The 16427-nt window shown below is 48.5% G+C and overlaps 1 protein-coding gene across 1 annotated transcript in view; it reads right to left on the minus strand.

Moving 5' to 3' along the window:
* Nucleotides 1-206: 206 nt before the first annotated feature.
* The window catches only part of ppargc1b (peroxisome proliferator-activated receptor gamma, coactivator 1 beta), a 66726-nt gene continuing 50505 nt past the window's right edge, over nucleotides 207-16427 (minus strand). The window contains exons 4-12 of the mRNA XM_006632083.3: nucleotides 13492-13614; nucleotides 12415-13282; nucleotides 11492-11537; nucleotides 10738-10802; nucleotides 7423-7927; nucleotides 6714-6765; nucleotides 6158-6276; nucleotides 5361-5482; nucleotides 207-4508 (exon numbers count right to left, since the gene is read on the minus strand). Of these exons, the coding sequence (XP_006632146.2) occupies nucleotides 4417-4508; nucleotides 5361-5482; nucleotides 6158-6276; nucleotides 6714-6765; nucleotides 7423-7927; nucleotides 10738-10802; nucleotides 11492-11537; nucleotides 12415-13282; nucleotides 13492-13614 (1992 nt within the window). The 3' untranslated portion in view covers nucleotides 207-4416. The remainder of the gene's footprint in view (nucleotides 4509-5360; nucleotides 5483-6157; nucleotides 6277-6713; nucleotides 6766-7422; nucleotides 7928-10737; nucleotides 10803-11491; nucleotides 11538-12414; nucleotides 13283-13491; nucleotides 13615-16427) is intronic.

The following is a 16427-nucleotide window of genomic DNA, read 5'->3' on the forward strand; positions in this document are numbered from 1 at the left end:
TACAAAGAGAGTTCTCTTGGTTTTAGAAAAAGCTTTAAATTTGTCCTGGAACCATGTTAATTTGCACTAATTATACAATTAATTGGTCTAATTAAGTCATTCAGAGCTCAGCTGGGACCACACCCAGAAGGCCACTGTGGCTCTGCTATAAATAATTACCTTCTCGCACAGAAACGTGTACGGACCTGCAATAAAGGAGTCTTAAGGTTGTTCATTAAGGTTTTTATTTTTTGGAGGAGAAATCAATGAATATATTTATTTTTACAGTTTATGAGCAACATCTCTACAGTTTAATAATGTAAACAATCTCTCCAGAGAAATTTTCTTTAGTTTAAAAGGAAGCCAGTTTCTCTTCTTTTAAAACTATTTACATGACTTAAAATAGAATTTATCACATCAGATAATTTCAGCTATTTTGGTAAAATTATCTATGAAACTAGAGCATTTTAACGATTCAAAAAATACAGAAATGCATTTTTGTCTTCACACTTCCCAGACGTATGAAATCTCACGATTTGGATAAGAAACAGGATTAAAAGACATTCCAGCTAAGTGCCATTTAAATAAAGAATAAAAATAAAATAAAAACCAACGTATGTAAAAAATATAAACCTTTACTAGTCAAATACTGTATACCAAAACAAATGTTAAAAAAAAATCAGGTTGCGAACGTCTTGTTAGATGAAAAGACACAAAACTGTAAAAAAATATGCCCTTTTTAATACACGTCATACCATGGACCTTGAGTACAGAGAGAGTACTGATGCGAATGTACTTCCGAAGGATGTTCCGAGGATAAAAACGTGGTCATATGATCACCTCTGATCAAATGATGTACAGTAGATATGAACAAACAAACCACTTGACCAGAATCTCTCCCAGCATGGGGACAGTCCACTCTCTCCGGCAAGAAGTTGCACGGGCGTTTCACATTTGAAAACAACGACCGACGGCGATTTCAGAGATTGACGGCAGAAAAAAAAACCCCGAGACGCACAGCAGGCATTCAAAACTCCAAGAGAGGAAACCAGTTTTAACACCAAAAAAACAGCTCAGAATATCCTTCAAGCGTTTTTGCCTGTGAAGAAACAACCTCGTTCATCAATCATGTCCCTAACAGGAAGTCGCACTAAACCGGCTACTGTTACAGGAAACTCAGGCAGGATCCAAAATCCAATTAACTCAGATCTTGACTGGAATCTTAATTGGGAGCGTTCCCATGTAACTCTGCTAGGGGGGAAACAGTACGTCATTGTTTGACACGGCTGTGGGGCGCATGGTGTTAAAACGCCGTTTGAAAGACGTTAATTTGATTTTGGACCCTGGTTACGATTGGACTTCAGAGGAGTCAGCTGATGGCCATTTTTTTGGTGAGATTACTGATGAACAGAAAGTATTTTTTGACACATTTTGCATTGCTTTCTTTCTGAGCAGCCCGTGAAAATGTTTGGAAATCTTTTTGCTGTTTCACACACACACACGAAAGACCAATGATTATGCTTGAAATGATCAATAATTTTAAAATGAAGACAGTGGTCAACATTAAAGCTTTCAGTAAGAAATTATATATTCGTCTATATATCTATCTACACACACACAAATATATATGTATATATACTGTTTATAATATGGCTGTATTAAAAGTTTTAATTATTTTGTGATTTATAAACACACAGGACATTTAAAAGGAGATTATACAGTATTGATAAAAGCAATTTGTAGCTTTATGTTCACTCAATTATTTTAAGGCTCTCCTTACTACATTTTTTACTTTTATCCCTTTTTGTGGTACTTTAATGCCAAAAAGGATTCAGACATTCTGACATCCTGAACCTTGGTATGGCAAAAGTAAACAATGTTTTTTTTTTTCCTTTTACACAAATCTTTCAAGACCTTCATTAAAATAAAATTCAGTCAAAACCAGCACAGACCCTAGAATTCATTGTAATTGCTTCTAAGTTAAAATTTGATACCAGCAGTGCCGGTAACGTAAATTAGCATTATAACTGACCAAAACTCAAACAAGTAGCTATCCAGCTGATGAACACACAATTGTTACACCAACCTCTACCTTCCGTAATGGGGAATTCTATGGCCCAGGGTGAATCAAATATCGCCATGTTCATCTAATCCACACACAGTATGCTATTCAATAGCAAATTGACTATTTTTTTAAAATGTTGTGCCTTTCCGCAGTAGAAAAGGCTGATTTTGGAGCAGAGGACATTTGCCATCAGCTGGGATTTTACGAGTTTGTGAGCACGATTTTGAACTTCTCATTCACTGCAGTTTAAAAATACAGACTACAATAGTTTAATGTCTGCTTAAAAGCATTCTCATACCGGTGTTTTGACAGGCCAAGCCACGATTCAATAGGCATATTCTTCCCCTTACATTAAATTAGGATTATTACCTACCACCATCATTAAATACATTTACACAGAGCCATAGAGTACACAACAATACACTTCATGTTACGTCTAGGCATGGTTCCATATATACACCATAGATATGCCATTCCAACCTGGTTAATTATGTAAACCTGCACATTCTCTCACTATTTAGTAGTATACATACTAAGTACAAATGCTCATTCAGGACATTGTGGTCCATGACGAAACATGGATGCCACTAATTTTTGAAGTATGTATAACACTAAATATGCTTGTAGTTTTTAAATAAGTAACCTACTAAGGTAAGCCAGCACGGCACCTCCTAGTAGGGTACTGCGAACACTGAATAAGGCGTCTTTGTACTTAGTGTGCGTTCTAATAAAGAAGGAGAATCCATGTGATGTAAACATTCCCTTGTAAAAGGAGAGGAGATGTGGAAGAGGGAGAAAGATTTTGGGGGTGGCTGGAGGCAGGCTAGGAACATTTAAAACAGAGGGGCACATACAGTACAGTCCCTCCCTTACCCCACCTCCCTCACAAGTACAAAGGGCTACACTGCACGTTGGGATCTTGAGACAGGAGGACCGGCAGGAGGCTAAGAAAATGGAGAGACGGAGACAGCGAGCGAGTTGGAAAATTGGTAGGAGTCCCCTGCAGTCTCAGCGCCCGTACACAGAGACGGGCAGAAACACACACACAGACAGAGCTAGTTCAGCCACAAGGCAAGTGCTCTCCGAGTTGGCAAAGAAAGAGCTACAGAAAGACAGAGAGAGAGACAGGCTGTAAACGAGGTAGAGAAACCCCTCTGGATTCCTGGGGGCAAGGACAGTTCTAGAATCTCTGGCTTTCCCGGTTCTCGCCACTGAACGCAAGAAATATTCTCTCTCGGAAACGCAGCGATCCAGAGGCTGACTGCTACTGTCGCAAAAGAGCTCTGACGATGTACAGTAATGCCTGAAGATGGACAGCAGCAGGGGCAAAAGGCTCCTTGAATATCCCAATTACTACCTCGCTGCTGGGGTTTTCCTGAAGACAGAAAGCGGAAGGGTGAAGGAGCGTTTAGAAACAAAAGCATTTCGAAAGCGGTCTTTCTCTGCTATTTGGTTTAGTGTTCATGTACTGGTCGTCTTCGACACAAAATTGTCCTGGTTCTGGTCCTCATCTACAGGATTTCTGAACGTCAAAGGTTAGATTCATTCAATCCACGTGGCCGCAGCAGTCTATAGATACTAGACGAACCTTGATGGTCCCCCCCCAAGACTAGAGCCACTTCAGAATGCACACGTACTCTTCAATGCTGCTTGTTCCAAAAAAAAAACGTCAACCAGGTTTTTCTCAAGTCGATTATCGCTCGTCCCAGCAAGAGCCATGGGGGGGGACTCCCTCAGCGCCCCCTGCTGGAGACCAGCAGCCAAGCCACAGACGGGGAAAGACGGGGATTGAAAGAGCAGACAATTACCTTGTCACGAGTGCATAGATGAAATTAAGGAAGCACTAAAATTACAAAACAAGAAGTTACCCCCCCCCCAAGACTTGTAAACTCTAACTTGTCAATTGCTTTTCTGTGATTTTATTTCCTATTTTATACTGTAGTATGCACACGGGTTGGTTTTTTTTTTTTACATCCACAATTCTGGCTACGTCAAAGCAGTTTGGTCACAAAGACAAACGTGGCGGCGAACGCGGCTGCGAACCCACCGACAGTAAATCGACACACACACACATTAACGCACGTCACAACGACCAATGGAAAGAGTGCTGTTGCTACGCTGCGCGACCCCCCTCCCCCGCCGTTTCTCTTCTGGAACGGGGGCCGAGGCGATTCTGATAACACGCACACAGGAAGCAGCTTCGTGTTCAGTGTAAACTTCTCCTTCTACCTCCCTCCCTCCTCAGTTTCCAGAGAAAAGGTCTGTTCGGTTTTTCTCCCCCCCCCCCCCCGAAGTTAAAAACGTAAACAGTTACGAGGGGTGCCCTGGTTGAGGTACTGAGGCGAGTGAGTCTTCATTGGGTTTAAGGCTTGTCAGCGATGCAGGCTCTTCTGTGCCTCCTTCAGCAGGGTGTCGAAGTCCATGGCATCGTATTTGCTCTTCACCGGGCCAGGGCCAGCCTCATCTGGGGAGAAACACGGTGCTCAATGCTTAATGCACACGGGGCAAGCAACAGCAACAGCAACAGCAACAGCAACAGCGCGCCACAAAATAAAAAAAAACAAGCGGGCAACCGATTCCCAGGACCGCATTTCCTTCCGGGATTTCCTCTGGTTTAAACGAGAGCGCTCCTCCAACCTGTCCGCCGACTGTGAGTCACAGACTCCTTCACCGGCCCCTCTGAGTTCCAGAGGTTTCGTGTTTACAGATTCCTCTGCAGCGGGTCTCACTTTTCATCGAGCAACCACAGCCTGTAGCTTAACTGGCCTCTACTGGCTGGGGACCCCTTCGCTCCCCAGTGGAAGCACAGAACGGACACAAGTGTAATAATCAGGGCGATCTCAGTTATTTTCAGTGCTAGGTTTTCCACCGTCAGGATGAGCCACCCCCGTACTGTAATTTCATCTCTGCTTACACTGTGGTAGGTGCTCTCCATCTGGTAGAGACCACTCTTGCTTGGCTGATCGCGCAGGAGCCAGTACAGTCTGGGGAACACTGCGCTAACCTCACTGCGTCTTAATCTGAAGGGTCTCGGCAGGGAGGATTAAAACTTTAAAAACATCGGACCACAAGACCACATAGCCCTCAGATTTGTATTGTTCTGAAAATACTGAAACACGGACTCTTTTTCACACGGCATACTCAAGATCTAGGGCTGGATTTTCCACTGCAGGTAAGCTGATAATTACTTTGTCATTGGAGTGGGCAGCCAGCCCACTGTTTGCCCACATGGTCAGTCAGGACCCAGACTTCTTTTTAAATCAGACATACAGTACTGGCCTGATGACGGACGCCTGTCATGCTTCCAGTGACATACCCAGGTCAATGTAGCGCTTCCTGCAGAACCTGCGCAGCCCCCCGAAGCCGGACTGTTCTCGTCTCCTGTGTGGTCCTGGCCCGCTCTCAGCCTGTCGGTAGGTGATAACGCCACAACGCTCGCTGGCAAGAGACAAAAAGAAGGTTCCTGATAACTGCACTGGTGTAACTATGGAAACTGAGGACCAGGGCTCATCAGTATGAACGACACGTCCCGTCATTCACTCCAGGTTGAAAAGTTGCTCACACAATTGAGGAGTATGCTGCCTGCCTCTTTAGTCTTGTTTGGGCCAGTTTGGGCCAGCCACTGGTTGTGAAGTATTCTGCCTGGTTCCTATAAAGTGCAGCAGCTGTGAAGTCAGGAATATTCAGGACACGCGGGAAAGCCAAAAAGCGATATATATATATATCATGAACTGGTCAGCACCAGTTTCAGAATTTCCTTGCTGGAGGTCTCCTGGTGAGACCCCTGAAATTCCAAGTCTGTGGCAAAAAGGGAAACCGGGGGGCAGGAGGTGGGCAAGGGGGAGACAGAAACCCCCCTGAATCTGCAGAACGTGTTCACCTTCCCTGTGGTTCAGCACACTGAACCCCTGTGGTTCAGTGTGCTGAACAGGTGAACAAGAGGGTCCAATTGACTGAACCTCACAGCGCCCATCCAGGACGGCCTTCTGCAGAAGCCTCTCTGTCCCGTTCTGCCTGCTGCTCCTGTGTCTGGTATGCTCTGCGCGTGCTGTTACACCGCGCACAGCGCTGTGCCAAGCGATCCTCGGGCCGAGGGGGCGGAGCTGGACTCACTTGTTTTTTATGATGACCTTGCATTCATCCGGCTCTCCGAAAGCCTCGAAGCGCCGGCGCAGCATCGTCTGCGTGATGCCGCTCGGCAGGTTGTGAATGTAGAACACGCGGCACTCGTCCTGGGCAGAGAAAGACCAGCGAGACCGTCAGAGCCCCGGCGCCGAAGTACCCCATCACAGAGAAAGACGACCGCGTTCGGGGACCCAAAAAAACAGGACACGTTCTGTCACCAAGCCTACATTAGGGGCCTTTGCTGTACAGCTGTCATTATGGAGAAATCAACTGCCTAACCTACTGAGCTCACTGAAACAACGGTCTTGCAATGCTTCTATAGCAGCGGTACAAGAAGCTGATCTCTGCATGATTATCTGTGTCAGGACCTGCGTGATGCATAAGGTCAAGCAACCAGATCCAGTACCCGAGTCTGCCTCCTTCTGCAAAACACACCCTCTTTGTGACAAGGTTGGTTATTTTAACATGGCTGGGCTCTTTCCGAAAAAAAAAAAAGCCACATCATTCAAAAGAAAGGACTCGAATTAGTGTCATCCTAACTTACGTTTGCTTTATTCCTCTGTTTTTCTCCATGACACGTCTCCGAATTCTCACAGCTGTGGGGACAGAGAAAGAAAGGCTCGTGTTTTGGGGTGGGAATATTCAGAAAATAAACCAAAATCAACATTCCTCCATTTTAAAAACAACCGTAATCCGCAGCCTACAACTGACAAAAACAGTGTGCAACTAGAGGCTTGAATAAAACAGAATAATCTGTACATTTCTCTCGCATGATGGCATTTATTATAGTTTATTAATTTATTTTCGACCTCCTCTGATCTCCGCTGGCTAGACTGAACCACGAAACAGGGCTCAGAGACCCGTCTTTTCTGCGTCACACAGGCGCTGCAGCAGCCCAAAAGGAAACACAAACCAAACAATGATCTGCCCAGGCCGAGCTTCCACGTGAAACTGGCAACCCGGAGGATCATGCGTAACTGTCAGAATCACTTCAGTAATGGAACAAGCAAAGGTTTATTTCGGGCCGAAAATGAGAAGAAAAGAAACATAACATTTCGGCCACAGGTGACCACATCTGAAGAAGGCCCCATCCGATGGCAACGAAACTCTTTTCAGCAGGGATAAACCTCTACTTGTTCCTCTGCAGCCCACGCCTGCTGACACAGCGGCCTACTGGGGACCAAGCTCGGTGACGGCCACAGTCTCCCGAGACGAAGCCACCAGCCGGGGGTCCCGTACCCCACGCCTCTCACCTGAAGCTCTGCCTTCCGCTGGGGGAGTGGGAGGGGCTGCAGGGGCAGCAGGACGCGCGGCGGCTGGGCGCCGGGGGCCGGGAGGGTCGCTCCGCCCTCTGCCCGGCGTTGTGGGGGGATAAGGCTTGTTGGGGAGACGGCGAGCTGCTGCGCCCCAGCTTGTCCAGACACTCCGGCGGCGCCCCGGGGACGAGCTGGGCCTGCGGGCCGCGGCCCTCCCCGGCCCCGCTCCGCAGGCAGTAGTCGTGGTCCCCGAAAGTCCGGGCGCCGGCCCCCTTCGCCCTCCCGGCCTGCCCCGCCGGCTCCTCCCCCTCCGCGCCCTCGCCCGCCTTGCTCAGGTGCGCGTACAGCTCCGTCTGCTCCGGAAGCTTCCGCGACGCCAGCCGGCCTCCTCCCGACCCCGCGGGGGGCCAGGACGCTTTCGGCGGAGACTCCCCCTTGACCTCGGGCTTGAAGAGGTCGTCCTCCACCGGCTTGTGGGGGGGTGTTGTGGGAGGTGTGAGCCCTGAAAAACAGGAGCAAAACACAACGCTGCAGTCCGGTGACATCTGGACCAGCGTCACTCAGACTGCGCTTCCTGGGCCATTCAGACTGGGCTCACTGGGAGACTGCGCTTCCTGGGCCATTCAGACTGGGGTCACTGGGAGACTGCGCTTCCTGGGCCATTCAGACTGGGCTCACTGGGAGACTGCGCTTCCTGAGCCATTCAGACTGGGCTCACTGGGAGACTGCGCTTCCTGGGCCATTCAGACTGGGGTCACTGGGAGACTGCGCTTCCTGGGTCATTCAGACTGGGGTCACTGGGAGACTGCGCTTCCTGGGCCATTCAGACTGGGGTCACTGGGAGACTGCGCTTCCTGGGTCATTCAGACTGGGGTCACTGGGAGACTGCGCTTCCTGGGTCATTCAGACTGGGGTCACTGGGAGACTGCGCTTCCTGGGCCATTCAGACTGGGGTCACTGGGAGACTGCGCTTCCTGGGTCATTCAGACTGGGGTCACTGGGAGACTGCGCTTCCTGGGCCATTCAGACTGGGGTCACTGGGAGACTGCGCTTCCTGGGTCATTCAGACTGGGGTCACTGGGAGACTGCGCTTCCTGGGTCATTCAGACTGGGGTCACTGGGAGACTGCGCTTTCTGGGCCATTCAGACTGGGGTCACTGGGAGACTGCGCTTCCTGGGTCATTTAGACTGGGGTCACTGGGAGACTGCGCTTCCTGGGCCATTCAGACTGGGCTCACTGGGAGACTGCGCTTCCTGAGCCATTCAGACTGGGCTCACTGGGAGACTGCGCTTCCTGGGCCATTCAGACTGGGGTCACTGGGAGACTGCGCTTCCTGGGTCATTCAGACTGGGGTCACTGGGAGACTGCGCTTCCTGGGCCATTCAGACTGGGGTCACTGGGAGACTGCGCTTCCTGGGTCATTCAGACTGGGGTCACTGGGAGACTGCGCTTCCTGGGTCATTCAGACTGGGGTCACTGGGAGACTGCGCTTCCTGGGCCATTCAGACTGGGGTCACTGGGAGACTGCGCTTCCTGGGTCATTCAGACTGGGGTCACTGGGAGACTGCGCTTCCTGGGCCATTCAGACTGGGGTCACTGGGAGACTGCGCTTCCTGGGTCATTCAGACTGGGGTCACTGGGAGACTGCGCTTCCTGGGTCATTCAGACTGGGGTCACTGGGAGACTGCGCTTCCTGGGTCATTCAGACTGGGGTCACTGGGAGACTGCGCTTTCTGGGCCATTCAGACTGGGGTCACTGGGAGACTGCGCTTCCTGGGTCATTTAGACTGGGGTCACTGGGAGACTGCGCTTCCTGGGTCATTCAGACTGGGGTCACTGGGAGACTGCGCTTCCTGGGTCATTCAGACTGGGGTCACTGGGAGACTGCGCTTCCTGGGTCATTCAGACTGGGGTCACTGGGAGACTGCGCTTCCTGGGCCATTCAGACTGGGGTCACTGGGAGACTGCGCTTCCTGAGTCATTCAGACTGGGGTCACTGGGAGACTGCGCTTCCTGAGTCATTCAGACTGGGGTCACTGGGAGACTGCGCTTCCTGGGCCATTCAGACTGGGGTCACTGGGAGACTGCGCTTCCTGGGTCATTCAGACTGGGGTCACTGGGAGACTGCGCTTCCTGGGTCATTCAGACTGGGGTCACTGGGAGACTGCGCTTTCTGGGCCATTCAGACTGGGGTCACTGGGAGACTGCGCTTCCTGGGTCATTTAGACTGGGGTCACTGGGAGACTGCGCTTCCTGGGTCACTTAGACTGGGGTCACTGGGAGACTGCGCTTCCTGGGTCATTCAGACTGGGGTCACTGGGAGACTGCGCTTCTTGGGTCATTTAGACTGGGGTCACTGGGAGACTGCGCTTCCTGGGTCATTCAGACTGGGGTCACTGGGAGACTGCGCTTCCTGGGTCATTCAGACTGGGGTCACTGGGAGACTGCGCTTCCTGGGTCATTCAGACTGGGCTCACTGGGAGACTGCGCTTCCTGGGTCATTCAGACTGGGGTCACTGGGAGACTGCGCTTCCTGGGTCATTCAGACTGGGGTCACTGGGAGACTGCGCTTCCTGGGTCATTCAGACTGGGGTCACTGGGAGACTGTGCTTCCTGGGTCATTTAGACTGGGGTCACTGGGAGACTGGTCCTCCTGGGTCATTTAAACTGGGGTCACTGGGAGACTGTGCTTCCCAGATCATTTAGACTGGGATCACTGGGAGACTGTGCTTCCCAGATCATTTAGACTGGGATCACTGGGAGACTGTGCTTCCCAGATCATTTACACTGGGGTCACTGGGAGACTTAAGAGAGTCAGTTTCAAAGGCATCAGTTTGAGAGTCAGTTTTTAACTGACCTGCCTTATAAGGTAAAAAATCTTCTTAACATCAGCTGTAAATACAGCAAACTAAATAAAGGATAATAGACACATCTTGTGACTACATGTTTTAATAATGTCTTAGAAGAAGAAATACTAACAGAAATACTTTGAGGCTTAGTCACAAAATAATCTCCATCGCTTTCCAATTATAGCCCTTTTTTCCCCAAAAAGAGGCACACAAAATAAAAGTTGAAAAACCTGAGTTTTCCTGGGGGTCTTTTACTTCGGGCATTTGTTTTGCGACAGTAGGAGTTAGTTTATCCTTTTGCAGTTGTTTCTTTAAGTCTGTAAACCCACTCTGTGAGAAGATACCCCAGCACTGTTAAATATATATCAGTCCTATCTCAATGAGATAGTAAAAGGCACCAAACTGCAAAGCAAGGTTTTAAAGCAGAAGGAAAGGAAAATGGGAAAACTTGGCAAAAATTACCTGCTGTGCCGCACAGCTCCACACTTAGTGTCTGTTCGAAGGGCTTGTTAGCGTATTGTGTTTCCCTGAATACAAAGAAAGAAAAGGGTGGAGTTATCAGTATACAGTATCTCTGCATTGATAAAGACAAGTCAAAACCAGTCAATTACAAATTGAAAAAAGGTTGGGATCCCATCATCGCAAAAAAACAACAATTTAAAGGGAGTACAGCTACTGTATGCTGGATTCTCTGTCTTTGCAGTGGGTAATAGAACAATTCAGAAAAGACGTTTAGAATTATGGACCTTCGTTGGCAGATTATGCTGTTTTACATTACTTGACCTTCTCACAGGTAATAGCTGACAACCATTCTCTGAAGGCCATTTCTTCTCGAGCAATTCAATTTCCAGAACCCAAGTTTAATGAAAAGAGAATGGTAAAATTAAAAACATTTAAAGAAATCCAGCAGACTGCACACTTTAGACTTCCTGTGAGCAGACGTGGAGAAACAGCGCGTTAAACTGTAATTGAATTAGGAGAGCTGTCTGCCCACTGTGTGCCTTCGGGCAAGTCTCTTCCTGCATCACTGGGTAGTTCTGAAATCCCTTGCCCATTTTTAAAGAACATTTTGTCTCTACAGCAGCCACAACCTTTTGTGCTTTATAACAGTAATCATGGGGGTGGAGGGAATCTAGAAATCTTCATTATAGACAGTTTTATTAGCTTATGGATGTCATCCAAAAACATAAAATGATTTAGTGCCTGTGACACCCACCCTGTGGATTTAGGAGTCAGCGGCAGACACAGACAGGCACGCTTCTCTGGAATCAGAAAAATAAAAACATTAGTTGCAGTTCATTTAATAACATCCACGTTTAACAAAATTTCCAGAAGAGAGAGAGTGTAGGTTAAATCTCACCTTCTCTCTGTTATTATGGCTATGTCTTGATATTGATGAAAATTCAAGATAATAGATTGGAAGGTAGAATTTGGATATACTGTAGCCAAGGGAGATTGTACACCCTCTGTGGATTCACCCTCTGACTCAAGCGCATCAGATCTTTGATTTGTGCTTTCAAGAAATGGGGATGATAATGAAAAATCTTTACATTATTATAGAACTCAATAAAGCATTAACTTTTCCTGATGAGACACACAGACAAATTATTTATCTTCAATACTTCCTGTCATGAAACTCGGGGCCTGCTCAGTACTGGGATGGAAGACCAATGAGGAAACTAGGATGCAGCTGTAAGTGTTGATGGAGGACCAGTAGGTGGTGCTCATCCTTCTGGACCACGTGTCCTGGCGAAATTCCTCTCTAGGGGGTCCTAAAGCTATTATTCAATTGGTGACACAATTTCAAAACCTCTCTAACTACAGCTGCTGCGTACTGGGGCTGCTGAGTGTCAACCAGGTGGGGGCTGCACTCCAGAGAGGTGGTGATGTGGGCAGCTTCCTATATATGAAGTGTTCTGGGATGGAATGACAAAAGCTCACATAGATCCAACTGGACATTACTATTGTTTTATAGGTGGCAGAACAGCAATCAAGAACAAATACGTAATAAAAGAGGAATCGATGTGTACGTGTCGATTGTTTCTCCCACATAGGTGTGCATACCACAGACACATGGCTGACGGGGACGCCAATCACAGATTCTGCTTTTCTCACAGCCAGGAGCGCCTTCATGCTTACCGCTCTGGCCACACGGCGAGCTGGGCGCGGCCGTCCGCCGCTGGCCCGTCCGGCCCACCTCACAGGAAGCGCCCCCGCCGGAAGCTTCCTCCGCGGGGCGGGCGGCAGGGCCCGTCTCGGCCCTCCCCCGGCCCCCCGCTGCCCAGGGCCTCTTGGCGAAGCGTCCGGGAAAGGAGGCGAGCCTCCTGGACCGCCGCACTGAGAAGGAAGCCTCTTGGGTTTTCTTCGCTGGCCTGGCGGCTCCGGGCTGCGCCGGGGGAGAGGCCAGGGCCTGCTCTCTGCCTCTCGAGTCTCTGGGCTCGGCGTGGACGTGGGCGGGCCCGGGCGGCGTGTCCGGAGGCGCCGCTCCCCTGCCGTGGGAGTAGGGGGGGCCGTGGAGTCGGTAAGGCTTGCTCACGTCGTAGGGGCGGGCCGACTCCAGGAGCTCCTGGAGCAGCGAGTGCCCCTTCACCTCCCTCCTGCGGGCGAAGACGGAGCGGGGGGGGGCGGCCCTGGGGCACGGCGGCGGGGGCTGCGGCCTCCCCGCCGGGCCCTCGGGCCTGAGCTTCCGGGCGGGGCCCGGGCCCTCGCGCTCCCTCCTGTCCGCGCCGAGCTGCTTGCGCGAGGGGATGCAGTAGGTGTGCATGTACTTGACGAGCTCCACCACCGAGCGCAGCTCCTCCTCGGAGCTGAACTGCGGGGAAGGGGGCGCGGCCGGGGCCTCGCCCTCGCCCTCGCTGGAAGAGTCCCCCTCCTCCTCTTCCTCCGACTCGCTCTCCGCCCCGGTGTCCTCGGCCTCCCGGGCGGTGGTCAAGTGGCGGTGCAGCTCGGTGCACGTGCGGCCCTGCGGACGCGGGAGTCTGGGCTTCCGCTCCTGAGCGCTAGCAGGCTGGGGGGGGGCACAGAAGAAGACAAGCCGTGCGCCTGTGAGCATGGTGAGGAGGATGATGATGCTTTACTCTTCCTCCTCAGGACTGCTACTCATCACATTGTGCTGGCCACGGGCAGGGCTAGGATCACCGGCTACCTGTAACGCTCGCTTTCACGAGGTATGTTACAGCTCTGGTCCCCACAAAGTCGGAGAGGCGTTTTCATTACCTTTACTGAAGGCCTCTGGGGCTTGAGGTTGGGGTGTCCATTGCTATGGCGATGTGTGGTGCCTTGATTGTGCATTTCATAGCTGACAGGCACGTTGGTGGGGCAGAGCAGGAGCTTCTTTAGCTGTGTGGAGAAGTTGGGGGAACAACTGTAATTCACACATAGGGCTCTCCAGCCACACGAAGCACAACATCAAAATAACCCACACCTATCCAGCCAGCCACCCCTCCCTCCACATACGACATCCCGGACACAAGTAACACTGCGACCCACTCCTCCGAACACCAGGCTCTTCGAAGGGTAACGTTCCGCTGGAAGTCGTCACTCTCACTGCTACGCTCTACAAGATCACTTTAAAAGCAGCTACAGCCAAGATGTTTTTTTTTTTTTAAAGATGAGGTCTTATAAAGCCAACTATTTACCAGAACATTTTATTTTCTATATCAAGAACCTGAAAATCAACTTCAAAGAGCCTGGTTTTGAAAGAGCAAGTGAAAAAACTACTGATTCCTGGACAACATGGCTTCTGCTTTGTCTTGAAATTAGGAATTAGAGGACAGATCATTAAACCTTCACTGCTGCAGACAGAAGATTTTTTTACTTTTTAAAACACTTGTTTTCAATTTTTAAGATTCCCATTTACACCATCTCTAAAAGTCTCCTTAGATTAAATATTATTATAATGATATAAAAACTGCAATATCATATAGAAGACTGTAACATCAGAAACAAATGGTTCCCCTATCACAGGATTCCAGACAGCAGAGGTGACATGATACAGATTATTATGAAAAGGCATTTCTTTACAGCTCCCTGTCTCCTTCTGTTCACAGCTGAATGTCTCCCTGCGCAGATTAAACAGTTATGTGAAAGGGTTAGTGCTGTCTCCAGCCTGGTGCAGACACAGCTAAATCAGATCTGCTTATGTGATTCTGTTGACACATTCCAACCCGGCAAATTGCTTAACAGCACTAAGATTTTTTCGGCGATCACAATGAACAGTGAAAATAAAGAGGAGGAAAGGAAAAAAGAAAACACAAAAATTTCATACATGTGCCAATTTGGCAATCTGGTCAATGATGCCTCTCAATATCGCCTGAATAAAATCTGAAGGGTGTTCTAGTTTCCAGCTCAGTGTACAAACTGGTTTGGCAGAGTCCAGCCTCCCCCAGATGAAAGGCCGTGTTTCAGTCTGCTGTTTCCTGGGTTTCTCTACTCAATACACCCCTTGTTCTCAACAGAACAGTCTTGTCGCCTGCTTTTAGCAGTGGGAGAGAAACCCTGATGCAGAAAAAGGACTCAAGGTGGAGCCACGAGCCAGTGTCAAATATCCCTTGTCTGAGACGGCAAAGAGAAAGGCCAAGAGCATGATTTTTGTGTGTGATGGGGTGGTAGGGCGCGGTAAAAAAAGGTACTGCACTAACAAAAGAGGAAACAAAATTAGTCACTTACAGTGATCTCTTTCCTTCATTAGTCTTCAGTTATAAGTGGGTGTAGGAGCACTGTGAGGTTACAGAGGCTATACAGCATTTCTGACCCTGCCTGCTTCCTCTCCCCGCCTGTGTGTCTGTATGCATGAACACTGTGAGCTGAGTTTGAGCTGCTTCGGCCCTGCACTGCTGCGCGCCACCAGTAAATGAGCCCTGGGACTAACTGTTATTATGATGCTAATGTCAGTGGCATTCGTCAAACACCCAGACACACTGGCACTCTGAAAGTACTGAGTTTTTTTTTCCTTTATGCTCCTGGATGTCATTTCAGAGTTTTTTTTTTTAAAAAAAAAACATTACATTTCTTTCCATTAAGCTCATTCAGAGTCACTGAAGAGATGACCAATTAAATGTTCCCTTAACCCTATTTTTGCCGAACTTTTTAAATGATTTAGCCCAATGGAGAGGGCCCTTCTAAACGTAACATACTGTTCTTATTTTTTTGACAGCTCTCGGATTCTTTCTCAACAACTGTTCTCCATAATTGAAAAAAATGTTTGCAGACAGGGATCTTATTATCATTGATGTTGCTTTTAGTCTCTTTCCAAACTAATTGCCTGTTTTTTTAGTCTTATGATGCTGGAAGAGTTCTGATCGAGTGATGTTGTTTTGTATTATAGTATTGTACCATTGTTGAATTGTATTATTGTTGTGTATGTTAGAAGCTTATGATCTCTTGATGTGCAAGACCAATTAAAAATAAAGGGATAAAGAGGCCCCTGGGGGCAATAAAAGTTAATTCAGCTTAATAAAAAATAATTTGGTGCTGTTGGCCCTGTAGGGCAGTGATCTTTCCTAAGCACCCAAATTTCGAATCCAGTGCTCCAGTAGCATGGATTGATACAGTGACAGGGAACACTGTCCAACTGTATCCTTCTTTTAGATGTTCTGACTGCTTGGTTATTAAAAATAGCTGTCTTTGTAAGATCGGGGGGTATTAAATCTTGGTGTTCTGGCTAATGAATAATCTGGCCTCCACAGCAGTTCCCCGATATTTCAGCCGGGGAAGCAGTTTCTCAGTCCTCCCCCTGATCTGCGGTCCAGTAGGGCTGCTGGTGCGGAGTGGAGTGATATGGCTCCACTCCCACCCATGTACCCATGTAATCAATGCTATTATGTATTCTTTAATAATTTATTATCGATATATAATAACACGGATTATTATTCTTTAATGTATATACTGTGGGCTCAATCATTATTGGCACCGTTGATAAAGAAAAACAGCAACGACAGCTATATTTTATGCCCCCAAAATGGGAAAGGTTTGACTTGCTCTGATTGTGTTCATTGGCTTCGGGATGTAGCTGTTTGCAGACCAGGGTGTTAGCAAAGGCATTTTAGCACTGGAAGCTGGAAGCAGCAGTTTCACTTTGTGATGCTTGTCTTTTAGCACAGCAGTTACAGTAATGAAAACAGAGGTCTTTTAATCTAGCGTCTGACACGTTG

This window comes from Lepisosteus oculatus, chromosome 11, assembly GCF_040954835.1.
Source record: "Lepisosteus oculatus isolate fLepOcu1 chromosome 11, fLepOcu1.hap2, whole genome shotgun sequence".
NCBI lineage: Eukaryota > Metazoa > Chordata > Actinopteri > Semionotiformes > Lepisosteidae > Lepisosteus > Lepisosteus oculatus.